The 27,484-nt window shown below is 40.2% G+C and overlaps 2 protein-coding genes across 10 annotated transcripts in view; one reads left to right on the top strand and one right to left on the bottom strand.

The window, feature by feature from the left end:
• DYRK4 (dual specificity tyrosine phosphorylation regulated kinase 4) overlaps nucleotides 1–24,723 on the top strand; it is a 52,256-nt gene extending 27,533 nt beyond the window's left edge. For 4 of the 5 annotated variants that reach the window (XM_086714272.1, XM_086714271.1, XM_025930549.2 and 1 more), the window contains 9 exons: nucleotides 2,488–2,624; nucleotides 2,959–3,099; nucleotides 4,951–5,089; nucleotides 7,722–7,803; nucleotides 10,551–10,723; nucleotides 14,086–14,146; nucleotides 17,889–18,018; nucleotides 23,536–23,711; nucleotides 24,403–24,723. In XM_086714272.1, the coding sequence (XP_086570398.1) occupies nucleotides 2,488–2,624; nucleotides 2,959–3,099; nucleotides 4,951–5,089; nucleotides 7,722–7,803; nucleotides 10,551–10,723; nucleotides 14,086–14,146; nucleotides 17,889–18,018; nucleotides 23,536–23,711; nucleotides 24,403–24,647 (1,284 nt within the window). In that variant the 3' untranslated portion in view covers nucleotides 24,648–24,723. Of the gene's footprint in view, nucleotides 1–2,487; nucleotides 2,625–2,958; nucleotides 3,100–4,950; nucleotides 5,090–7,721; nucleotides 7,804–10,550; nucleotides 10,724–14,085; nucleotides 14,147–17,888; nucleotides 18,019–19,666; nucleotides 19,824–23,535; nucleotides 23,712–24,402 lie in introns of those variants that run through there. The other variant, XM_086714273.1, reaches the window with a different exon arrangement.
• Nucleotides 24,724–26,310: 1,587 nt separating this feature from the next.
• The window catches only part of AKAP3 (A-kinase anchoring protein 3), a 49,783-nt gene continuing 48,609 nt past the window's right edge, over nucleotides 26,311–27,484 (bottom strand). For all 5 annotated transcript variants that reach the window (XM_086714266.1, XM_025930768.2, XM_086714268.1 and 2 more), the window contains one exon: nucleotides 26,311–26,658. In XM_086714266.1, coding sequence (XP_086570392.1) covers nucleotides 26,503–26,658 — 156 coding nt within the window. In that variant the 3' untranslated portion in view covers nucleotides 26,311–26,502. The remainder of the gene's footprint in view (nucleotides 26,659–27,484) is intronic.

Below are 27,484 nucleotides of genomic sequence, written 5' to 3'. Positions count from 1 at the left end.
GAGATTTTGCCTTTCTCAAAATCTGCCAGGTGATGTCCATGCTGCTGGTTCTTGGGCCACACTCTGAAAAGGATGGATTTAGTTTCTAGCACACATCCTCTATCTAGTGCCCTGGTTCTCAACATTTTTAGGCAAAGGATCCCTTTAGGAGTCTGACAAAAGCTATCAGTCCTCATCCCAGAAGAGGCACCCTGAACACACACAAAGTTTCAAAGAGGGATAGGTTAATAATGGATCCTTGGTCAAGAATCACCAATGTAAACCTTACCTCCAATTCATCCAGATATCCTCAACCCCTTCCCTGCCCACCCTCCTACCCGGGCATAGAATCTCTGGGAAATTCCCCAGCAATGCCAGCACTACCTTTAAGTTAATTCACTGAAACTCAGTTCCTCAGTCTTAAATCTTAGGCAGCTATGTTACTGGTGGAGGCAGGAAGGGGGATAACATATGCTCACTGTACACTCAAAATCTCCATCTTCATTACATTCTGCACATACAAATAGACAATTCACTGAACCAAATTCTGAAACAAGCAGCCCACTGCATTCTCATTTCTATTCTGTCAGCAAGTGTTAATTTAATACCTATTTATTGAGAGAGAAACTACCATGCTGGGGCATCTGCTAGACTCTGGAAATATGAAGGGAACAATAAAAATGAGTACAACTTGATCCTTGGCCTCAAGTGATGACAATCATTGTCAAAGTTGACATGTAGACAAATAATTATGATATATCCAAACTGGTGGCCTGTGTAAAATATATACCAAATACCTTTACACCAGCATGTGCAGAACCTGTCCCTTTCCCTTTCCCTGTACATTTTTATGACAGACCTTTATAGGTGGAGTAGTCCACTTCCACATATTAGTAAAGTTGTACCTGTTCATATTCATGATCTTGATTCCTGCTGTATGAACAAATCACCACCACAGAATCACAAGCACATCCTGAGAACTTGTACACAAACATTTGTCTTTCACCTCTCCCAAATTCATGAATATAAAACTAGGAATCAGGGATTCTCAGAGCCTTAGAAGTTCTTTTTTATAAATAAATAAATAAATAAATAAATAAATAAATAAATTTTTAAATTTACATCCAAGTTAGTTAGCATATAGTGCAACAATGATTTTAGGAGTAGATTCCTTAATGCCCCTTACCCATTTAGCCATTCCCCCTCCCACAACCCCTCCAACAGCCCTCTGTTTGTTCTCTATATTTAAGAGTCTCTTATGTTTTGTCCACCTCTCTGTTTTTATATTATTTTTGCTTCCCTTCCCTTATGTTCATCTATTTTGTATCTTAAATTCCTCATATGAGTGAAGACATATGATATTTGTCCTTTCCTGACTAATTTCACTTAACATAATACCCTCTAGTTCCATCCATGTAGTTGCAAATGGCACGATTTCATTCTTTTTTGATTGCCCAGAAATACTCCATTGTGTGTGTGTGTGTGTGTGTGTGTGTGTGTGTGTGTGTGTGTACCACATCTTCTTTATCCATTCATCTGTTGATGGACATTTAGGCTTTTTCCATACATGCCTATTGTCAATAGCACTGCTATAAACATTGGGATGCATGTGCCCCTTCAAAACAGCACACCTGTATCCCTTGGATAAATACCTAGTAGTGCAATTGCTGGGTCATTGAGTAGTCCTATTTTTAATTTTTTGAAGAACCTCCATACTATTTTCCAGAGTGAGCCTTAGAGGTTCTTATCCAGAACCTTCAGTTACAGATGAGGGCACTCAGCTCAGAGTGAGTAAGTGACTTGTCTGAAGACACACAGATAAAGTCTTTTTAATTGAAGGTTTCCTGTTGCTGTGAATAAATACCTGTTCTCTAGTTTGCAGCCCATGAAGGGACATGGGTGATTCTGGGTCTTGGAAAATGCTCCTCCTCTTAGTTGAGAAAGAGTCTAGTTCTGTACTGCTAACTCCAAGTTAGAATTAAATCTGGATGAATCAAGAGGAGAACCAGATCTGACCAGAAGGAGGCAGAGCAGACATGAAGCCTTCTCTGATTGGTGGAGACACATCAGGGGAAAGAAAGAGAACTTCCTCCACACTGAAGCTGCTGCTCAACTGCATTCAAGAATCAGGAAATGTCTAAACTGGAAGCGACCTTAGAGCCACTTTGTTTAATCCTCTTGCTTTATAGGTTTCCACACATGTGGAAAACTAGAGGTGGTAGCAGGACTGGGACTAGAACCCAAGTTTTCTGAAGACCATCCAATGTTCTTTGCACTGTATGACAGATAGAACCTGTGGGATTTTCCTGGCACCACATGTGGAGCCTGGGATCTAGGCAACAACCTAACCACTGCAGCAGCAATGAGAGGAGGGTGGGAGTTGCACCAATGCCTGGCAGTTCAGAAAGTTCCCTCTAGGAGTCAGCCCTTAGCTGACTCAGGGGCCCCAGTGTGAGGGAAGTCCCAGAGTTTATGGCTCTGTTCCTCACTCTGGCCTGGCTTCTGCAGGTCCTGCATGACCACATTGCCTACCGCTATGAGGTTTTGGAGATGATCGGGAAAGGGTCCTTTGGACAGGTGGCCAAGTGCTTGGATCACAAAAATAATGAGTTGGTGGCCTTGAAAATCATCAGGAACAAGAAGAGGTGTGGCTTGGCAGATGGCATAGACCATGGTGGGCGGGGGTGGGGGGGTTGCCTGCATGACTCTGGCCCCTTCATAATGCCAACCCTTCCTGACTCTGCCTTTTCTTCTGATCTTCCTCATCTTTTTCCTCTTTCTCTCTCTACCTATCTGATTCCACGATGGGGCAAAGAGGGGGCAAGAGTGTGGAGCTTTTAGTGCTTTCTGCCCCTCTGGACAGTCTTGCTGGGGAGATGGGGAGAGGCTCGGGAAAGGGGCTTACTGCTGCAGCATGACATAACACTGTGTCCTCTGTCCCCATTGTCTGCCCTCCTTGCCACTCCCTGACCCCTTCAGATTTCACCACCAGGCACTGGTGGAGCTGAAGATCCTGGAGGCTCTCAGAAGGAAGGACAAAGACAACACCTACAATGTGGTGCACATGAAAGACTTTTTCTATTTTCGCAATCATCTCTGCATCACCTTTGAACTCTTGGGGTCAGCTGCTTTTCATCTTTAATTCATTTTCTTTTGAAAAGTTGCTTAAATTGACAGAAGAAAAACTTTGAGGTCAGAACACTAGATTTTTCTGGGTGTGAATATTTAATGACTAGAGTGGACACAATGGCCACTCAGTTATCTAGAAAGCCAAGGAGCAAAGAGCTGGACCTAAAGCTACCCATCTCACCCTATCCCTCAGTCATGCCTGTCAACTGCCAGCATACCCTGGCTGTGCTGCACAAGCTCTGGGTGACAAACTGGGTGACATAACCAATACAAGGTCTCTGCCCTCAAGACTGAAACTTAGATATGTTGGAAGGGACTGTCCTTGTCCATGTCTCCACTCACTGGCTTTATAATTCTGTGGTGCAGTTGTTGGAAACCAAGGGGACAGGCAGCTAGCTTCTCAGCATAGGGAAAGAACTATGATTTTGAGAAAATAAGGATACGAGCAGATATTTTGGGGCAGGGAACAGAACCTGACTGAAATAGACTGGCATCACCTTGCTGAATATTGGAACTGGAAGGGTGTGCTAATTGGAAGGGCATGCTAGTTTGATTACTTTTCTCTCTGAGAAGACCGTATTTCACAATCTGAACAAAATCAGAAACCCAGAGTGCATTTAGCAAAAGGGGATAATTGGGGTAGGCTCTCAGAGGCCCAGTGTTATGGGATTCACTGAGCTGGTAGCCTGGGGCTCCCAGGACACCATTGCTGTCAGTGAAATTCTGGGAACCAGCTAAATTTGAGTCGGAAGGATGACACCCTTCTCACCATCTCTGATGAGTGCAGAATGTGCTCTGCTTTCCAGTAGGCAGAGATGAGTTATCTTCCATGCGTCAAAATGGACAAGCCAGGCTGCCTAGAAAGGCACAGTACACAGTTAGATGCCATTGTTCTTAAAAGAGCCCTGAGAGGTCGGGAGGGGCAGGTGTGCAAAGGGAGAATCCAAAGACCAAAGGGGCTGGGAGTTTCCCAGGGTCACACAGCCAGTCAGGATGAGGCTGGAGCTTCACATCTTCTCTGTACCCCTCAAGAATGAACAGCTTCCTAAATCCTGCCAGTGTTAGAGAAGGCTTAGGAATGGAAGATTGGAAACTAGGAAGAAGTTGATGCAGAGTTGTTTCTGGATCATGCCCTTTCTTTCCCACCTCTCCCCAAATCACTGAGGTTTGCAGAGTCACAAACTAGCAGCCCGTGGATACTCTTTTCTTGTTAAAATGCTTTGCATTTGTTTCCAACATTTGTAAGTCAGCATATTTCATATAATAGAGCAGACTTCCATACAGTAGTGCAGGCTTCTGCCTGTCTAAAAACTTTAGGGTAATCTAGCAAGACTAAACCCTGTCAGATGGGACCAAGCAGCCAGGCTCACTTTAGATGGGGTCGGGCTTCTCCATTTTGCCTCAGCCCCCATCTGCCCACTCTCTTTTTCCCTTACTTGTCAGGAACCTGATGTCTTTAGATAGCCTTGTCAATTTGGGGCAGGAGTGGCCACTTTGTTGGGTGTTGGACTTTCTAGATCCCTTCCAAGGGCCTAAGAAGCTATGAATATTTCAGAAGTTTGGTCCAACCTTTTAACACCCACATGTGTAACAAAGTGGTTTAATGACCTTGCCACATGAGAAACAAGGGGGCATCAGAGAGGCCAGCACAGTTGGGCTTCACATTGGATCCACCATGAATCAAAGGGAAAATTGAGGTTATACGACACAAAAGTCTTGCCTCCTGGTCTGAGACTTGCCTACTACCAGAGGAAATCAAGTGATATGGGATGGTTTGTGGGTTCAAAGTAAGTATTAGACCTTTTGCACTGATACATACACATCACTCTCTCTCTTTTCCAGAATCAACTTGTATGAGCTGATGAAGAATAATAGCTTTCAAGGCTTCAGTCTGTCAATAGTTCGGCGCTTCACCCTCTCTGTTTTGAAGTGTTTGCAAATGCTTTATGTAGAGAAAATCATTCACTGTGATCTCAAGCCTGTGAGTACAAGCTCTGTCCTGTCGAGGGAGCTGTTTCCCACCCTCAGAAACTTCCCTGTTCTATTCTCCAGTGGAAACTGGGAAGCTGTTTGGCCAAGGTTTCAGGGTGGAAGCCAAGTAGTTATGTTTATACATTATGTAAACCAAGAATGATGCAGTAAAGATTAAGGGACAGGTATCAAGGCAATGCAGAGAGATGTGGCATCACTGAGACAGGAAGGAACAGGAAGGTCTGAGGGCTTTCCTATGAAAGGCTTAAGGGTGTACAGAGATGTTTTATGCAGAGAGATGGAGCACTGCTGTACTAAATCCTGACTCTGTCCCTTCTAGTCTGAAGTGGTCTTAAGGGTACAGCAAATCTCTGACCACTTCCTCCGTTCCAAAAGGATATGCCCTTCTCACAGGTCCTGCTGGTATTCTGTACTTAGCTCTACTATTGCACTGGTTGCTATGTAGGAATGGTTTCTTTATCTTCCACTGACTGCAAGCTCCCCCAAGGTCAGGGACCATGTCTTCTCACCATTTTATTCCCAGGCTCTGACATGGTACCTGACAATAATAATGGTAGGCAACAAATTAATGCTTGTTAGAAGAATTAATGATTGCAAACTGGAGGAGTACAGGTAGCTAGGGGAAAGGTATAAGAGTGTGAAAATGTGGGGTCAGGAACTGGTTCCAGAAACAGCATGACCCTCACAAATATTTAAATATCCCTTAACTTTTCCTCATTCCCTTCTCCTCACCCACCCCAAAAATTTTTGAGTTTTTAATTTTAATGCCAGTATAGTTAACATACAGTGGTATATTAGTTTCAAATATACAATGTATTGATTCAACAATTCTATATATTACTCAGTGCTTATCATGATAATTGTGCTCTTTAATCCCCATCCCCTATTTCACCCATCCCCCTCCACCTCCTCTCTGGTAACCTTCAGTATGTTCTCTATAGTTAACAGCCTGTTTCTTGGTTTCTCTCTCTCTCTCTCTCTCTCTCTCTCTCTCTCTCTCTCTCTCTCTCTCCTTTCCCTTTGCTCATTGGTTTTGTTTCGTAAATTCCACATATGAGTGAAATCATATGATATATGTCTTTCTCTAACTGACTTATTTCACTTAGCATTTTACTTTCTAGTTCCATCTATGTTGTTGCAAATGGCAAGATTTCATTCCTTTTTATAGCTGAATAATATTGTATTGCTTATATATACACATCTTCTTTATCCACTCAGCTTCCATAATTTGACTGTTGTGAATGATGCTGCTATAAACATAGGGGTGCATGTATCCCTTTGAATTAGTGTTTTTGTATTTTGGGGGTAAATACACAGTAGTGCAATTAGTGGATCATAAAGCAGTTCTATCTTTAACTCTTTGGAGAAACTCATCAGGTAAATGTGAGATATTTTTAAAATTAAATATTGACAAGATAGGGTTGTTCTTTCAGGGTTTACTGGTGGAGTCTCACAGGATAGTGATACATTGATTTATTCTCCATATTCAAGCTTTGCAGCTTCAAAGGGTTACAACATCCATGGTCTTTGGGCTTAGGGTACTGACGCTTACTAACGAAATTGACATGACATAATAGGTTTACTTGAGAAATAGTAACCTAGAATATATGTGCCCAGTAGAAAAGTACACATGCAACCAGGAGAGTGCTTGGTGTGTGTAGATCAAGAATCAGGGAGTTAATTCTTATGTACTCAAAGGTTAGTTTCAATGACCTGTGATGCATCCATCCCTTATATAGAGCTGTTTCTGTCAATATGGTAGGAAGGCCTGCCCCATTTAGTTAAGGAGACTTTCCATTGGGATGCAGACACACTGGAAATGTCTGCTTCTTAAACACTTGCTGATTGAATTCTTCAAGTTATATAGATATTGTCTAGAAAAGATATTATGGACTAAGTTTGTACTTTCTTAATTTGTGGTGCCAGAGGCTTTAGACCAAGCCTGCTATGCCATATCAATAAAGTTAAGGAACTCAGTAAGCAAGCAATTAATCTGATATTCATAATCATCAATCCATCTGATATTGAGAGCCATGAAGCCATGACTGGGACTTTAATCTTCTAGCCTTTAGGTAGTACATCCTCATGTTCTAAGAGTCCATGAGCTCTGCTTGCTTAACCATGACTATCCTGGGATGTTGGTTTCACATTGCCCCCGAAGTTAGCAAAAGAATCACAACTCGAATTAAATTATTGCCCTTTTTTTTTGTCCATTACTGACATATCAGTATGTTGGTGGAGCACTTAATGGAAACATTAAATTGTCAGTGATATTTCTAAGACCTTATGCAAGCAAGGGATAGAAGCAGGTGCCAAGGAGAGAAAAATAAACCACAGTGTTCAGGAATTACACATTCTATATGCAGAAAGAGACAAAATCTATGCAAAAGAAATACTTCAAAGCAGCAAATACTGAGTCCAAACAAGAGGTGCAGACCACAAATTGAATAGGAAGTCAGAGGAATACGGAGAACATGGTGTTTGGAGAAGGCATGGGAGGAGGCCCACTTGGAGGTGGTCACATTTTGAACTGGGTCCCAGAAGATGGCAGGCATTCAGGTAAACAGAGTGTGTAGAGCAAGGTTTTTAAAACCTAACTATGTCTTTCTTCTTCTCTCTAGGAGAATATAGTGTTATACCAAAAGGGCCAAGTCTCTGTTAAGGTCATTGACTTTGGATCAAGTTGTTATGAACACCAGAAAGGTAAGCCCATTCTGGCCCCTTTGTCTGAATTTTTCTAATGTGAGTTCTTTCCCTTACTGAAACAGTACTTCCCATGCGAGGTCACCTGGGCTCTAGTCTGGGCTCAGTCACAACAATTGCAAGAATGATTTTGGACAAGGTGCTTCACTTCTCTAAGTTTCCTGATATACAAAATGAGAAGATCGGACTCAAATACCGTAAGGGTCCTTTGCAGCACTCAGATTCTGTGAATCTGGAATTATCCTAGTGCCTTGGGTCCCCAAACTAACCAGATGTATATCTGAATCACTTGAGGCCTCTAAAAAATTACAGCTCCCAGGGCCTCACCTCAGATGCACCGAACCTAAGTTTCTGGGGGAACACCCAGGGGTCTGCATTTTAGAGTACACAGCCATTCTGAGGTTTGGGATTCACTGCCCTAGGCTCTGTAGACTATATATTTTCCAGGTTAGAATCCAGAAAGCATCCCTGGAGCACATTTGCATAAACTTCACTGAACTTGATTTAAGTGTCTCTTCTTTTGACTTTTATCAAATTTGATGGCAAGAACATGTACCATTTAACAAACACTTAGAGTATCTTCTATGTGTCTGTTACTGTTCTGGACACAGGAACAACAAAATAAACCCAACATGTTCTGTGCTCTGCTTGCTTACAGTTCAACGGAAGAAACAAAGATACAGGTAATATGACAGGTGCAGTGATTACAAATATGTACAGACTGGGTTAAGGGCCCACCAAAGAGGGACTTTGGGACCAGCTTTCATGGTGGCAGGGGATATCAGAGGACCCTCTTCATCAGAGGCTGAAAAAAAACCCTGAAAGATGGCTGTTTCCAAATATTTTGCAGCACTACTTTTGAAGACACATGTTCTTTACAATTTATGTATGGAACCCCAAAGAAATTCCAGCTAGAAAACAATATGCCTCCCACAAAGCACTCATCTGCTTACTCTTCTCAGCTACAAAAGCATGCAACCTCTTGTCTTGGCTGCCAGGATGCTCCAAATGGAATTTATAATGATCCTATCCTTATTTCAGATAGTCATTTCCCCTTTACATATTTTCTGACTTCCTTTTATCTTTATTTTAGCCAGTATAGACTCAAACATCCCGAGCTCAAATCCCAGCTCTGCCACTTACAGCTTACTGACTCTAATTATTTCTTGAATCTTTGTATGCCTCAGTTTTCTCATTTTTAGATGGGAACAATAATAGTATCTGCTTCATAGGGTTGTTGTAAGGACTGAAAGGGTTCTCTGTACAAAGCACTTGGAATAGTGCCTGGCACATGTTAAGGATTATATAACTGTTCATTAAATCAATTTTTAAAGAACTATGCTGTGCATATATGTACTTTGATTGCAAATTACATCAAATCCATTTTGGAAGCAGGCAGAGTATAAAAGTCATTTTTATTATGTATTTATTTTGTTTATTTTTTATTTTTATTTTTATTTTTTTTTAATTTTTTTTTCAACGTTTTTTATTTATTTTTGGGACAGAGAGAGACAGAGCATGAACGGGGGAGGGGCAGAGAGAGAGGGAGACACAGAATCGGAAACAGGCTCCAGGCTCTGAGCCATCAGCCCAGAGCCTGACGCGGGGCTCGAACTCACGGACCGCGAGATCGTGACCTGGCTGAAGTCGGACGCTTAACCGACTGCGCCACCCAGGCGCCCCTGTTTATTTATTTTTTAATGGCTATTTACTTATTTTTGAGAGAGAGAGAGAGAGAGAGAGAGCACAAATGGAGGGGCACAGAGAAAGGGAGACAGAGAATCCCAAGCAGGCTCTGCACTGTCAGCACAGAGCCTGATGTGGGGCTCAAACCCACGAACTATGAGATCATGACCTGAGCTGAAACCAAGAGTTGGATGCTTAACCAACTGAGCCACCCAGGCACCCCTATCTTTATTGTATTTTAAATCACAAAATTATTACCTGTTTTCTCTAACCAATGCAAACAACAGAGAAGTGACTGCAGAATCCCTGTCCCACCCCTATAACAGCATGTGGAAATCACTATAACATCCCATTTCTCCTACCACTGTAAAATCTAGGCTTCCCACAGTACTGTCTTCTTCTGCTGGCTTCATTTGCTCAGATTTTGTTGGGGTCTTCCTTCTATACTTTATGCAATGCACATAATATATTCAATACACATTAGAAGAGTCTGCATTTTGTATTTCTTTTTCCATTTTAATATGCCTCTTCCCTTGCCAAATCACAATACTTTCAGAAAGTTTCTACCCCAGGGGCACCTGGGTGGCTCAGTCGATTGGGTGTCCAACTTCAGCTCAGGTCATGATCTCACAATTCATGGGTTTGAGCCCCACGTCGGGCTTTGTGCTGGCAACTCAGAGCCTGGAGCCTCCTTCGGATTCTGTGTCTCCCTCTCTCTCTCCCCTCCTCCGCTCATGCTCTGTCTCTCTCTGTCTCAAAAATAATAAACATTTTTTAAAAATAAAAAAAAAAGAAAGTTTCTACCCCAAATTCACATGATAGTTGAAAATTTAGCTTTATATTAATTTTAAGTTTATTTATTTATTTTGAGAGATGAGATTAAATATGCAGTGTGACTCAGATGTGCTGGTTGGCTGTCCTTCCATCTCCCTGCCAAGCTGAGAGAGTGAAAAGTGGTAGGGAGTGTTAGTTATCCTGGGCCCTCACATGAGAAGGTGCCCTGGAGGAGCGTGTTTTGGAGAGGAGGATTTTACATGGTGGCTCTCTTTCTTTCCTCACAGTATATACCTATATCCAAAGCCGGTTCTACAGATCCCCAGAAGTGATTCTAGGCCATCCCTACAACATGGCCATTGATATGTGGAGCCTGGGCTGCATCATGGCTGAGTTGTACACGGGCTACCCTCTGTTTCCTGGGGAGAATGAAGTAGAGCAGCTAGCCTGCATCATGGAGGTGAGGAGGAGGACTGAGGTCCCACAGGGTGGTCAGCTTACACTCTGAAACATGGGGCTGCATCAGACTCGCTGTAGGGCAGTGGCCTGAATACTTCCTATTGCTGTTGCATGTTCTCTAAAATATTTGTGGAATTACGTGCCCCTCTGTACATTTTTGAGTTGACACCTAGCATTTTTATCATAAATTTAAATAGTTGCAGAGAATGAAATTTCCAGCATATTGTGAATAGTGACATTTTATTTATGTATGTATTTATTTATTTATTTATTTATTTATTTATTTATCATTAACACTTTTTTAAATTCCAGTATAATTAACATACAGTGCTATATTAGTTACAGGTATACAATGTAGTGATTCAACATATTTCTTAGTGTTCACCATGATAAGTGTATTCTTAATCCCCTTCACCTATTTCATCCATTCCCCTTCCCACCTCCCCTCTGGTAGCCATCAATTTATCCTCTATAGTTAAGAGTCTGTTTTTGTTTTTTGTTTTTGTTTTGTCTCTACTTTCTTTGTTAATTTGTTTTGATTTTTAAATTCCAAAAATAAGTGAAATCATATTGTATTTGTCTTTCTCTAATTTATTTCACTTAGCATTATACTCTCTAGCTCCATCTATGTTGTTGCAAATGTCAAGATTTCATTCTTTTTATGGCTGAATAATATTCCATTATACACACACACACACACACACACACACACACACACACACATATATATATATATATATATATATATATATATATATATGTATATATCTCACATCTTTATCCATTCATCTATTGATGGACACTTGGGCTGCTTCCATAATTTGGCTGTTGTAAATAATGCTGCAATAATCATCAAAGGGGTGCATGTATCCCTTTGAATTAGTATCTTTGTATTCTTTGGGTAAGTACCCAGTAGTGGAAATACTGGATCTGTGGTAATTCTATTGTTAATGTTTTGGGGAATCTTCAAACTGTTTTCCACAGTGGCTCCACCAGCTTACATTCCCACCAATAGGGCATGGTGGTTCCTATTTTCTCAACATCCTTGTCCACACCTATTGTTCCTTGAGTTTTTCATTTTAGCCATTCTAACAGGTATGGGTGATATCTCATTGTGGTTTTGATTTGCATTTCCTTGATGATAAGTGATGTTGAGCATCTTTTCATGTGTCTGTTGGCCACCTATAGGTCTTCTTTGTTGAAATGTCTGTTCATGTCTTCTGCCCATTTTTAATTGGATTATTTAGTTTTTGGGGGTTGAGTTGTAAAAATTTTTTATATATTTTTGGATACTAACTCTTTATCAGATATGTCATTTGCAAATATCTTTTCCCATTCAGTACATTATTTTTTAGTTGTTGTAGTCCCAATATTTTATGTTTGCTTTTGTTTCCCTTGCCTCAGGAGACATATCTAGAAAAATGTTGCTATAGCTGATGTCAGAGAAATTATTGCCTGTGCTCTCTTCTAGGATTTTTATGGTTATAGGTCTCCCATTTAGGTCTTTTATCCATTTTGAGTTTATTTTTGTGTATGGTGTAAGAAAGTGGTCCAGTCTCATTCTTTTGTATGTTGCTGTCCAGTTTTCCCGATTCCATTTGTTGAAATGACTTTTTCTCATTACATATTCTTTCCTACTTTCTCAAAGACTAATTGATCATATAGTTGTGGATTTACCTCTGGGCTTTCTATTTGGTTCTATTGATCCATGTGTCTATGTTTGTGCCTGTACCATACTGTTTCGATTACTACAGTTTTGTAGTATATCTTGAAATCTGGGATTGTGATACCTCCAGGTTCATTCTGCTTTTTCAAGATTGCTTTGGCTATTCAGGGTCTTCTGTGAGTTCCCATACAAATTTTAGGATTATTTGTTGTAATTCTGTGAAAAATGCTGTTGATGTTTTGATAGGAATTACATTCTGTACATTGCTTTGGGTAGTATGGACATTTTAACAATATTTATTCTCCCAATCCATGAACATGGAATATCTTTTTTGTGTCATCTTCAATTTCTTTCATCAATGTTTTATAGTTTTTAGAGTACAGGCCTTCCACCTCCTTGGTTAAGTTTATTCCTAGGTATTTTATTATTTTTGGTGCAATTGTAATTGCAACTGTTTTCTTAATTTCTCTTTCAGCTAGAATAGTGACATTTTAAAATTAAACTGTTATATCAGCCTTTCAAATATGCTCGGAAGAATCTAAAAACCAAAGATGACACCTATCCAAATCTATATATTTTTCAGTCATTAGTCATTCATTATCCTAACTTTCTGGGAAGAATATCTTCCAATAAGAAGGCTTTACTAAGGCTCATTGTATATTATTTATCGTATATTTTTCTTAAAGTCTTCTTGTTATGGAAGATAAAACAGGAGAAAATAACCCTAAAAAATGGAAATTTCACATTTTACTATTATATCAGTAAACAAAGATATTTTGACTGTGAACAAAGATCTATCTAATTTACCTGTTTGTTTTTTCTGTCTCTGTTCTCTCTCTCTCTCTCTCTCTCTCTCTCCATGTATATATTTATGTTACTCTATTTAATTATCTGTCTGTCTACCCATTAATCCAAAAATTCTATTTTCTAGATTGCCTCAAAGTTATAGGTGCTCAGAGGGATACACACACACCCTTGAGAATTAGTAAACATAGTTTCATTTCATGATTGAAAATAATAAGTATTAAAATAATTTAGGTAATTGGGGCACCTGGATGGCTCAGTCAGTTAAGTGTTCGACTCTTGATTTCGGCTCAAGTCATGATCTCATAGTTTGTGAGTTCAAGCCCTACATTGGTGTCTGTGCTGACAGTGTGGAGCCTGCTTGGGACTCTCTCTCTCTCCCTCTGTCTCTGCCCCTCCCCTGGTCGTTCTCTCTCTCTCTCTCTTTCAAAATTAATAAACATTAAAAAATAATTTAGGTAATAATAACGTTTACACTTTTCTTTTCAAGAAGATATTTTGTCAAATAGTAGACTGATGCCCATCTGGTGATTTCCACCTCTTTTTCTCCTCCTCCCTTCCCAGGGAGGTCATTCCTTAATTCAAGGGTGGCTAGCATGTACACTGGTTTATTTATTCTGACAATGAGATCTGGCTGCCATCTAGAGTGGCCTACCTCTAGTTGGTGCTAATGCTTATTTAGAATAACATGGCTAATATTGATCCTCAGGATACTGAAACAGCCCTAAATTAGGAGTCAGAAGATCCATGCTCTGGGCCTTTTTGCCACTGACTTGAGGTTATCACTTAATATCCTCGGGTCCTTGTCTGTAGAAGCAAAGTTTGGCCAAAGTCCCACCAGCTCTAATGTGTGAGTCCACAAGAGTGAACCCACTGCATTGTATTTGTTGAAGGTGCTGGGCCTGCCGCCAACCCACTTCATTCAGACAGCCTCCAGGAGACAGACATTTTTTGGTAAGTCCCCAGGTCTAAATCTCTTTCTCCCATTGTGATGATGAGCTTTTACAGACCTTGAAGATATCTTCCATACTCTAAACCCCATTTAGTTCTCTTCCCATGGCTCCATCCGAAAGGGCAAGCTGTGATTGGGAGTTTCTGTTAGAAAAGTAAAAAGATGCTGAGAAGTGGTACCAGAAAGCATGATGGAGATAGGATGGGGCAGTCACATTGCAAAGGAGGTCTTGGCATAAAAATAACCAGGTTCCTGTTCAGAAAATCTATCAGCAGATCTTGAAAACTTGAAATATTATAATTATGTCATCTCCTGTAAATTCTCCTTATGTCTGCAAGCAGTTTCCCCTTTCATACTATGTACTGTTCAGGGAAATCAAAGAGCAGAAGTTTCTTTTCCAGAAGAGTGGGAAATTTCTTTGTTATATAAATAATGGAGCATTTCTTTCCTGCTGAAATTCTCTTAAATCCCCATATCTTTACTATGCCAGGATCATTGAAACTTGGCTATGAAATGGGTAAATAAAGGTTGTCAGAACAGTTTGGCTGTGGGTATGTTGTGGCTTGCCAGTTATGTGGAGGACATCTGCCTAATTGTTGGAATTAAGCCTCATCGATAGCCCCATGCTGTTTCCAGGCTCTGGATTTTCTGACCCTCTGCCTTTCTATTTGATTGGTGCTGTACAATGTGGACAGGTAGATCAATGATCTACCTCAGGTCCAACTGAGGCAGGGTTTCCAGGGCACTATGCACCACAAAGATGAACTCAGTCCCATATCTAAAATCCTTTTAAAGAATCACAAGAACCTAAGGGATTCTTATGAAAAAAAAAAAAAAAAAGCCATAGTGAAATGGAAGTTCAGCCACATGGAACGAAGCCAGATGTGAGGGAAAAGGGACTCCACAATTAGGGGCTCTGCGCCATCTGGAATGACATTTCTGATGAGCCATTCTTGTCAGGTCAATTTACAGGCTTATATTGGCTGTGGAATCTCCATCACTCTTAGCCATCTCACATCTTATTTCCACCCAAGAGGGCCCCCCAAAATTTGGGGGGGAATCCTCTACTTTCTTTAACTTGCCCCATCAACAAAAGAGTTAAAGATACCCTAATGGGGGATCCTTCTGGACTAAAATGTTTTAGTCATGTTAGTGATGAGTCATATACACTGGTTCAATCATGTGGGGGGTTAAAATGTAGCCTCCATCTGCACAATTTGGTAAAAAACCACTGCCACAGCTACAGGCTCCCTGGCCCCTTTTCCAGGACTCATTGGACTCTGTGATCCAGAAACTAAAATTTTAAGGCCTGGCAAGCAGACCTCATGATCTTGTTTCAGTGCCAAAGATGTCATCCTTTCTGATCGGTCAGTCCCATGCCACTCCAATGGTTAAATCGTTGAGATGTCACCTTGTAGTCAGAGCTTTGAAGACCTTCCCTTTGGGCATGATCAGTGTCCTGGTTGCTTTAGAACAGTGCCCATGCACTAACACTTCTTCTAGAGCAGTCTGATGGCTAGGTAGGAAGATCTGGCTGGCTTGTTTGTATAACTTATACATAGAGCAATGGAATTGGTCTTTTAACCCCAAATATATTTTTCCTATCCACCATATTTAATTCAGCCTTTTGGATTTCAAAGGATTTAGGGAAAGAAAAGTAGGGATAGTGGTGTTCCCTGAAGTCAAAATTATAGTGGGGGGCACTAAAAGGAAAGTAATATAAGGCATGGTAAGAGGGTCTGGTTCATAGAGTACTGATTTTTACCATCAGTATTGAGGCTTTAAAATAATGATGTGTTTTTGGTGGCAACATCCACAGATCTTCACTTCCTGCATAAGAAAAGGCTTTATTGGGAGCTGCATCCTCTTCAGTGTTTCCCGAACTTTATCTGATTATAAGAATCAGAGCTGGAGAGGAGAGCCTGGGTGGCTCAGTCCGTTGAGCATCTGACTCTTGATTTCTGCTCAGATCATGATCTCATGGTTCATGAGATTGAGCCCCACATGGGGCACTGTGCTGACAGCATGGGGTCTGCTTGGGATTCTCTCTTCCCTCTCTCTCTGTGTCCCCTTACATCCTAAAAATAAACTTAAAAAAGAAAAGAATCAGTTAGGAACTTGGCAAAAATGCTAATTCCCATTATCTTCCGATATAACCTATGATATAGCAGATTTGAGGTGGAACTCAAGAGTCAGTTTCTAACAACAGCTCTTTGTGATTCTTATGATAAAGTAAGTTGGAGAAACAATATGTTCACCTCAATTCTTGGCTCTCCCTTGCCCATATTTGGGCTGCCAAAAGCTCCTCAAACCCCAGCAACTTGTAGTTTATATGTTTGATTAGCAGAAAGTGATGTTGCCTCAAGGGTAGTAAGCTACTTAGATGCTCCAGGCTGCAAAAAGGAGATGGAGATAATAATTAAATATTGGGGAGTGTCAGAGCAATGAGAAAAACTTGAACAAGAAAAACAATTACATACTGACAACTTCATGAACTGTTATTTTTATAAGCCTGTGAGCCTGATTCTTCGGTCATTTGTAAAAAGAGAAATATAAGATCAAATGGGAGTACTAGTGCCACAGTAAAAAAGGAAATGGGGTTTGAACAAAGGAAATGGGGTTTATATGAGTTCACAAGACCTATATACCCTGTGCAATGTCCCCAATTTATTTTTATGTCTGTAGATACACATGCCCACGTATGTGTATATACACATTTGTGGTTTCTTCTAGGAATTCAGTATGAGCAGATGTTCTTTTTGAGGACCCACAAATTGTATTGATTACAAAAGTAATAGAAGGGCTTCACTATACACCTTCCAGAATGCCCATCATGTGAACCCCACTGAGTTTTTGTGAGAGTTCAGTTTAGTATGCAAAGTGTATGTATCTGTTCATGTCCATCCTTATGCAGATTTACAAGGTATGAGCAAAAGTGGTCTTTTCTGAACATGCACACCAGAGTATAGATATCCAGATGAGTGGCCTCACCTTCAAAGCACTGCACAGAGCATTTTAGGGAAACCTCTGGAGATGTCTTCAGGGCTTCTTTTCAGGCATGACAAATACCTTTGGTAAGGGTTTTAATCAGTGAAAAATGACTGAAGAAAAGAGACTTCCAGACTGTGTCTTAAGCAACAAACCAAGTTTGGTGATTCCAATTTATGGAGAAAATTTTGATGTGACTATAGAAAGTAATGCGATTTATTTGCTTGTGTGGCTTGTAAATGAGTTCTGAAAGCAGATGATTCTCCTACAATAACTTTCTTGTTATACTTTAGGCATATCCCAAATTCTCATTTTATTGGGCTAGTGAGAAAGGAGAGAGGGCATAGAAAATCCAAGAATAGACAACATCTTTTTCTGTTCAGAGCTGATGTTTTTGTCACTTTAGATTTATTATTATTGTATTATCATTATCATTATTATTTTACCTTGGTTAATGTTAAACCATTTAAGTCATTTGATTTGGGGAGGAGGAGGCAGGAAGGAGGCTCAGAACATACTGGATAGTAGGGAGTATTGTTTGTAAAGGTTAATTGCATTCACTGGATAATCTACATGTGGCTCTTTCTGTCTGACTGAGACTGAGGGCATGTTCGTGTGTATGGGAGGGGTATGGTATAGGACTGAGATAGAGCTGCAAAGACCATTCCAAGAAGCAGCATGGTTGAGTAAAAAGCTGTGATGTGACCAATGGATATTAACACCTGGAACTAAACACAGAATGTTGTATCTCCAAAGATTCCAAAGGTTTTCCTAAAAATATGACCAACAACAGGGGGAGAAAAAGATACCCAGATTCCAAGGATCTCACGATGGTGCTGAAAACCTACGATGCCAGCTTCCTGGACTTTCTCAGAAGATGTTTGGTGTGAGTTTGTCATGGTGTCTTTGCCTCTAGGTGTCCTCTTAAACACTGTACTTTCCCACTCATTTGCTGGTGAAAGTCTGGGACTTGGACACAGTTATAAAAATAATAATAAATACTGACCATAGAGCTTGAAGTCTATATAATGCTTTCCCTCATCAGACTGCTCTCTTCCCTTCCTGTGTGATTAGCAAGTAGATGATTTGCTTAATTTTGAGATGTGGAGTCTGAGGCTCAAACAGTGACTTGCCCTGGATTACAGTGTGTGGGTAGAACTTGCCTTCTTGGCCTCAAACTGCCGGGCAGCAAGGTGTAGGCAAGTTCTGAATAGCTTTTGCTTCATGAACTGAAGTCAACCTCCTCTATGTTGTAACTGTTTACATACATACCCAGTGTATGTCTCTGGTTCCCTCCCTATTTCCCTAGGAAATAAAGCCTAAATCCTCTTTGTATTGAGGAATTAGGGAAGGGGTTATCTATAAACCATTTGTTTTGTACAGCTTTTACAAACCTATATGCTTATTTTGACTCTGAGAAATTAGGTTCTGTACTTCAGTCAAGTCACAGTGAAAAAAAGACCAGTAAAAAAAGCACTCAGAGCAGTGCCTAATTTAGAAGGTGTTTAGAACATGTTAGCTCTTGTCATTATTTTAAAAGAAGTTTTGCAAGTGTGTTTCCACTGAATGGCAAATAGATTAGCTGCATGATATTTGATAAGTCATTGTCTCTCTGTGGGCTTCAGTTTCCTTTTCTGTATAATACGGGTATTCCTAAGGTGCCTTCTAGTTATATCAGTCCTATAAGTGTTTAGCATTTTTAGAGACCATAGGTCTATGGCCTCTCATTCTTCCAGTGGGATGGAGTAGTTTTAGCAAAATACTCTTCTGGCATTTGTGCACTAGCTCAGCGGATAAGCCGTCAAGTACTTCTGAAGGTTGGGGGTCATGCTACTCATCTGTAGAATGGAGATAGAGAAGGATCCTGTACTCCATCATTATCTCCATGTCACCACCCACTGCCAGCTTCTTGCTGAGGCTATAAAATGAATGTGCTTTAACAAATGACAAAAACTCACTACTGAGACTGAGGTGAATTATCCATAAACCCCAGCCATCCAGAACACAGCTCAGAACCAAGAAAGAAATTATTTTCTTTTTTAGAGCAAAGGGCTGGCTGTTCACAACTTGCAAGAAGCAGTCACGCTAATGGGCCCATTATCTGAGCATTCCTTTTTCTTTCCCTTCTTCTTCTTCTTCTTTTTACTAATTAGCAAATTTTTGGAATGAGAGACTAGAAGTTTTGAGTCAAATTTAAGAGAGGTAAATGTAAAGTCCTGTGGGGAGTTGTAGCTTAACAGCAGTTCATTTGAAAAAGAACTGGGAGATTGAGTTGTTTATGAGCTTGATGAGTCTACAATATTAATGCCATCTACCTGCAGTTAAAAGCTATCCCCAGCATGGTGGACACCAGTAAGACAATAGCTGGAATCTCCTATGCAGGAAGGTGGCAACCATATCATATGAGCAACACTTAGTAGCAATGTAAGTGTTTTTGGATAGTTGGAGGATTGTACCATAAAATACAGGTGGGTTGTCCCATTCTCTATACAGTGGCTCCCCCTTACCCGCGGTTTCACTTTCCGTGGTTTCAGTTACTCACAGTCAATCGTGGTCCAGAAGCAGATGATCCTCCTTCTGACATCTCGTCAGAAGGTCATTGGTAGCCTAGCACTACATCACACTGCCTGTGTCATTCACCTCACTTAATCCCATCACATATGCATTTTATCATCTCACATCATAAGAAGGGTGAGTATGACACTAGAAGATGTTTTGAGAGGAAGAGACCACATTCACATAATTTTTCTTATAGTATATTATTATACTTATTCTATTTTATTATTAGTTATTGTTGTGAATCTCTTACTGTGCCTAATTTATAAATTAAGTTTTATCATAGGTATGTATATAGGAAAACACATAGTATATACAGATGTTTGTGCTGTCCAGTTTCACGCATCCATTGGGGGTGGAATGTATTACCCTATGGAGAAGGGGGGGACTACTGTAATGTTAGTAGGTAGAATTAGAACCTGGGTCTGTTATTAGTGTGCAAGTTCCTGGGAAGTGTAAATTTAGGCTCAATTAAAATGAAGAATTTTTAAAGAATTAGTTTTATCAATACTGGAATAGCTAATTATGTGAGTAAGTGCCTTGTCACTAAAAATACTCAAGAATAGCAAGATGAACCCATAACCAGCGAATAAATTGAATCAGTTATCAAAAATATCCAAACAAATAAGAGTCCAGGACCAGATGGCTTCCCAGGAGAGTTCTACCAGATGTTTAAAGCAGAGATAATACCTATCCTTCTCAAGCTATTCCAAACAATAGAAAGGGAAGGAAAACTTCCAGACTCATTCTATGAAGGCAGTATTATTTTGATCCCTAAACCAGACAGAGACCCAGTAAAAAAAGAGAACTACAGGCCAATATCCCTGATGAATATGGATGCAAAAATTCTCAATAAGATACTAGCAAATTGAATTCAACAGCATATAAAAAGAATTATTCACCATGATCAAGTGGGATTCATTCCTGGGATGCAGGGCTGGTTCAACATTCACAAATCAATCAACGTGATACATCACATTAGTAAAAGAAAAGAGAAGAACCATATGATCCTGTCAATTGATGCAGAAAAAGCATTTGACAAAATTCAGCATCCTTTCTTAATAAAAACCCTTGAGAAAGTTGGGATAGAAGGAACATACTTAAACATCACAAGAGCCATTTATTAAAAGCCCACAGCTAACATCATCCTCACTGGTGAAAAACTGAGAGCTTTTTCCCTAAGATCAGGAACAAGACAGGGATGTCCACTCTCATCACTGTTGTTTAACATAGTGTTGGAAGTTCTAGCATCAGCAATCAGACAACAAAAGGAAATCAAAGGCATCAAAATTGGCAAAGATGAAGTCAAGCTTTCACTTTTTGCAGATGACATGATACTATACATGGAAAATCCGATAGACTCCACCAAAAGTCTGCTAGAACTGATACATGAATTCAGCAAAGTTGCAGGATACAAAATCAATGTACAGAAATCAGTTGCATTCTTATACACTAATAATGAAGAAACAGAAAGACAAATAAAGAAATTGATCCCATTCACAATTGCATCAAGAGCATAAAATACCTAGGAATAAATCTAACCAAAGATGTAAAAGATGTGTTTGCTGAAAACTATAGAAAGCTTATGAAGGAAATTGAAGATGTAAAGAAGTGGAAAAAACATTCCGTGCTCATGGATTGGAAGAATAAATATTGTTAAAATGTCAATACTACCCAAAGCTATCTACACATTCAATGCAATCCCAATCAAAATTGCACCAGCATTCTTCTTGAAGCTAGAACAAGCAATCCTAAAATTCACATGGAACCACAAAAGGCCCTGAATAGCCAAAGTAATTTTGAAGATGGCCAAAGCAGGAGGCAGGAGGTAAAGTAGAGACGTTAGCCTCTACTACAAAGCTGTAATCATCAAGACAGCATGGTATTGGCACAAAACCAGACACATAGACCAATGGAATGGAATAGAAATCCCAGAACTAGACCCACAAAAGTATGGCCAACTAATCTTTGACAAAGCAGGAAAGAATATCCAATGGAAAAAAGACAGTCTCTTTAGCAAATGGTGCTGGGAAAACTGGACAGCAACATGCAGAAGAATGAAACTAGACCACTTTCTTACACCATTCACAAAAATAAACTCAAAATGGATAAAGGACCTGAATGTGAGACAGGAAACCATCAAAACCCTAGACGAGAAAGCAGGAAAAGACCTCTCTGACTTCAGCCACAGCAATTTCTTACTTGACACATCCCCAAAGGCAAGGGAATTAAAAGCAAAAATGAACTATTGGGACCTCATGAAGATAAAAAGCTTCTGCACTGCAAAGGAAACAATCAACAAAGCTAAAAGGCAACCAACGGAATGGGAAAAGATATTTGCAAATGACATATCGGACAAAGGGCTAGTATCCAAAATCTATAAAGAGCTCATCAAACTCCACACCTGAAAAACAAATAATCCAGTGAAGAAATGGGCAGAAAACATGAATAGACACTTCTCTAAAGAAGGCATCCAGATGGCCAACAGGCTCATGAAAAGATGCTCAACGTCACTCCTCATCAGGGAAATGCAAATCAAAACCACACTCAGGCATCACCTCACACCAGTCAGAGTGGCCAAAATGAACAAATCAGGAGACTATAGATGCTGGAGAGGATGTGGAGAAACAGGAACCCTCTTGCACTGTTGGTGGGAATGCAAACTGGTGCAGCCACTCTGGAAAACAGTGTGGAGGTTCCTCAAAAAATTAAAAATAGACCTACCCTATGACCCAGCAGTAGCACTGCTAGGAATCTACCCAAGGGATACAGGAGTACTGATGCATAGGGGCACTTGTACCCCAATGTTTATAGCAGCACTCTCAACAATAGGCAAATTATGGAAAGAGCCTAAATGTCCATCAACTGATGAATGGATAAAGAAATTGTGGTTTATATACACAATGGAATACTACGTGGCAATGAGAAAGAATGAAATATGGCCTTTTGTAGCAATGTGGATGGAACTGGAGAGTGTGGTGCTAAGTGAAATAAGTCATACAGAGAAAGACAGATACCATATGTGTTCACTCTTGTGTGGATCCTGAGAAACTTAACAGAAACCCATGGGGGAGGGGAAGGAAAAAAAAAAGAGGTTAGAGTGGGAGAGAGCCAAAGTATAAGAGACTCTTAAAAACTGAGAACAAACTGAGGGTTGATGGGGGGTGGGAGGGAGGGGAGGGTAGGTGAGGGCATTGAAGATGGCATCTTTTGGGATGAGCACTGGGTGTTGTATGGAAACCAATTTGACAATAAATTTCATATATTAAAAAAATAAAGACAAGAATATTATAGCTAAAAAAAAAAAAAGAATAGCAAGATGATTCTGTGTTGAAGTTTCTGTCAGATGCTTTGTCACTGCATTGGAGGTTTGACTAGATTATACCCAAATCTCCTTATAAGCTTAATATTCTAGCATTCTATAATGTTCTGTGTGATATAATTGAAGTCCCAAGTTTTGGGAATTGAAATTAAGCATCTCTTTGTTTTGATCTTAGTTTACTGAACCCTAAATCCCAAGCAGTTAAGATTTTCTATAATATTATAATATTTCTTTTGAGGGAATTTCCAGGAAGTCTGGAAGATTTGGGCTCTCATATGTTCCCTGGTTTGTCATGCAAATTTCCTAAAAAGATTATTTTCATAGTTGTTTCCAGGTACTTTATATGTTGTTATCTTTGATATCTTTGATATCTATGATATCTTTGAGGTATAACGCAGCTTAGATTGGTTAAGAACGAACTACTTTTATTATACCTTATTGAGGTTGTCAGGGTCTTTTTAAATATTTTCAACATTAGAAAGGGAAGCAAAACAATAACCCATGCTGGGCTTTGTTGGTGTCTAGATGGGAACCTTCTCTTCGCATGACCCCTGACCAGGCCCTCAAGCATGCTTGGATTCATGAGCCACGGAATTTCAAACCACGGTCCAGGCCCCAGACCCTGAGGAAACCCAGTCTCTGTTTCCCCTCTGAGGCTCGGAAGGAAAAGGTTCAAGGGCATCATCCCTTGGGCAAAAAAGGTACAGTCAGTCCTCTTCCTATAGTCCAGGGATCGGGTACCTCTGGAGAATTGTATGTCAATTTCTCTGACCTCCACCTTGGATAATTATTCTGACTACATCACCAGGAGCCTGCCATTTCTCACTTTTGAGTATAACCTCTTTCAGGAGTCTTGCTTCTAGCTGGATTTGCCCCCCTTTTTGCCCTGTTATCATTAGGATTTTCCATTTTTCTCTGTCTTCAATTCTTTTCTTGTCCTTTCCTTTTCTTTCACTGTGTCCTCCTCTGGCTTGCCTATAATTAGCTTTTGAATTTTTATCAGACTGATTATGGCATTATGCAGATATCTTTTATATGCAATATAGCCTCATGGTTATGTACATCATCCCTGGGGTCAGGTTGCCTGGGATTAATTCTGGTTCTACCATTTACCAGGTGTAGGCCCTTGGGCAATTTAGTTAACTTCCCTGTGTCTCAGTTTCTTCATTTATGAGAATGAGAATAATGCCTATTCTCTATGGTTGTGAAAAGGCTCAAAGAAATTAATAAATGTAAAGTGCTTAGAATAATGCCTGACACAGAGAATGCTCTTTACAAATGAATTGTTTTTATATCATTACTACCAGGATTTTCCCAAAGTGATTTATGGTCTAATAGAATATAATTCACATTTGAACACTTATTCCTTCTGTCTTCTCTCTCCTTTGGCAGAGGTGACCATCAAAGAAGAGACCATAGACAAAATAAAAGGTGGCACTGCTAAGCAGGTTCAGAATTCAGGTGATCAGCAGGGCATTCTCCAGCACACATCTGAAGTTGTCCAGTTGCCTCAGCTAACAGAAGCTTCCAGAAAGCCAGAGGCATTTGTTGGACCAGAGGAGTCCAAAACCTCCCCAGGGCATCAAAGTAAAAACTCCTCATCCAAAAACATGAATATTTTACCACCTATTTTATGACCTTTGCTGAAGGTGTGTCCTGTTCCTTTCCACCAAGGATTTTTATTAGAGACAGCACTTATATTGTACAATATTACAGAGATTGTTGTTTTTTAATGCATAAAGGTTTTTTTTTTAAAAAAAAAAAACTTTATTCATATGGCTAGTTAAGCATGATTCCTATTATGAGAGATGCGGGAAAATGTCCTTGCACCTACACTCCCTTCTTATGCCCTCAATCAGATAAAACAATGTATGTGTGGGGTGGGGGGGAGGGGTAAGTATTCAATGGTATAGTATCACTAATAGAACTCTAAATAAAAGAATTTTTTTTCTTTTCCCCACAAGACAGCTAACCTGTTAGGACTCTTATTTGAAAATGAAAATGAAAAACTAGTTTGAATTCAGCTATTAACTAGTTTAAGCAACAAAGGACATCTATTGGCTTATGTAATTGGGGAATCAGGAGGTGTAAGTAAGTGTAGTTTCAGGCACAGCAGAATCTAAAAGTTCAGACAAGGTCATAGGGCTCAGACTCCCTCATCACCTGTTAGTTTTGCTTCTTTTTGTGGTTTTCATTCTAAAGACAAGCTCTGCCAAGATGTTAAAGTAACCACCATTATCCAGTCAAAAGATGCAGTGCTGGCAGGAAAATCTCAGAAATTATTGGATTTGAACCAAGCACTATGTCTGAGATATTGGGATCCTGTGGTTGGCCAGCCTGGGTCACAAGCCTATACTGTGATGGTGGTAGCACCATGACTGATGCCTCTCTTGGAATGTGGAGTAGGGGACAGAATATTTCCCAAAGGAAGGGAAGTCGAGTAAACAACAGGATATGTTCATTCATCCAGCATCCTCAAAATCTAATCAGGTTCTTTTGGTTTACTAGTCCTTATCTACATGAATACATAATCTTTATATGATTGTAATTATAGAACAGATACAATTTTACAAGAAACTTAAGATCATAACCTCATAAACAACATAGAAAATATACCTGACTTTATAGTTTTCCTTTTAATCACTGTGTCATATTCCATGAAGGGAGACACCTTTTACCCAGGAAAGGTGAAACAGAATGAGAATAGCAGAGGGTCCAAAGGAAATAGGAAAGATAAATATTCCAGGGGTTGACAGAATTGAGTAGAGCCCCCAAGAGATGGAATTAATACAGAAATTAGGAACCAAAGGAGAAAGTTTCTAGCAAGATCAAAAATATAAAATTTCACAGAAAGTTGAGGGTAAGAACAGAGAATGCCTTAGGTGGGAGAAATGTCCTAACAGGTGACTTGTCCCAGGTCCTATAGCCAGAAAAGTATAGACGTGGCAATAGAACTCAGGTCTTCTGACACCAACTATGAATAAAATTGAGGAAGACCATTGTTCTACAGAGATAGGAGAAGAAGCCAAGTCCTCCATATCATAATGAGAATGATTCAGGTTGAATAGAAGATACTTTGTGATTTGCATGATTATAAAGGCTAAATAGTCTTATTCTTAGGGAACATTTTAAGGCCAGAGATCTGCAAGTTGTAGCACAGACAAGATACATAGAAACACCTTAGCAGGCCTCTCAGTCCAGCACTATTTTTCTTCTTGTTATCCATCTGATTATTTTTTAATTCCTGAAATTTCTTGACCTTATTGTCCATTGGATCCCAAGGAAACCAAACACCTGGAGTCCTTTCATTGTAATCTTTTTAATTTTGTGTCCTTGCTTGCATGGACGGGAAAATCTGCAAAATCCAGTGACTAGCATAAGATGACGTGTCTTTGATGTGAGTGGTATGATAGGGCTCTGTAAGGATATGGAGAGGAGAGCTGTGGAAGTAAGAAGGGATGGGGAGAAGGGAAAGCAGTGGGTGGGCGCCGATCACAGGTTCACCATCAGCCAGTCCAGCAGCTGCAGCCGTGTAACATTTCCCACCGCCTCGTCCAGCTGTCGCTCCTTCTCGTAGCGCAGCACCGACTGCAGGACCTCACCTACACTACGTCCTTTGTCCACAGCAGCAGCCGAGAGCTGAAGTAGCTGTGGAAAGGAAAGAAAGCAGTAGTGTAAGGACAGAGCATCCCAGGGGACCAGAAAGGGCCTGACAAGGCTGGAACAAAGAGGCTGGGCAGAACTTGGAAAACTTCGGAAGAAGGGGCTCCAATTAGATGCTGAGAAGACTTCCATAATTGGAAAGAAGAGATGTTAGCATCCACCTTACATCATATGGAAAGTACAATCTCCCACTAAGACTAAATCTTGCTTCCTCCAGTAGGTATTTGGTCAAGAGTGATCTTGTTTTCTAAGACTTTTAAAGTTCTTAAGCTCACTGTAATATCATAAAACAGTCTTCCACCATTGTCCTAAGACCGACAAGGGCAGGGGTGAAATAACCAGAGGACAAACGGACATGTTGCTTTCCATGTCCCACAAAACAGAGAGCCTAGAATGCTAGAGCACAAGAGCAACTCAGAGATCCATTCAACCCTCATGAAGACATGGCTCAGAGAGGTGGTGAGACTTGTCAGTAATACAGTGCTAGAAATTAGCAGAAGCAACATGCATATCCAGATCTCTGAACCCCATGTTCCTCTCTCTTTCCAAGCTCGAAATGAGAAAAATTAGCCAAAGCAATAATTCTGACCATATGAACACAGTACATCACCATTCATCTAAAGTAACCAGAGTTTTGGGCACCCGGGTGGCTCAGTTGGTTAAGCGTCTGACTCTTGGTTTCAGTTCAGGTCATGATCTCACACGGCTTCTTCATGGGTTCGAGCCCTGAATTGGGTTCTGTGCTGGGAGGGTGGTGCTTGCTTGGGATTCTCTCTCTGCCCCTCCCCCACTTGCACTGTTTCTGTCAAAT

The sequence above is a fragment of the Puma concolor genome, chromosome B4 (assembly GCF_028749965.1).
Source record: "Puma concolor isolate L17-30 chromosome B4, mPumCon1.1.hap2, whole genome shotgun sequence".
In the NCBI taxonomy this organism is placed as follows: domain Eukaryota; kingdom Metazoa; phylum Chordata; class Mammalia; order Carnivora; family Felidae; genus Puma; species Puma concolor.
This window is presented reverse-complemented; position numbering and strand designations above follow the sequence as displayed.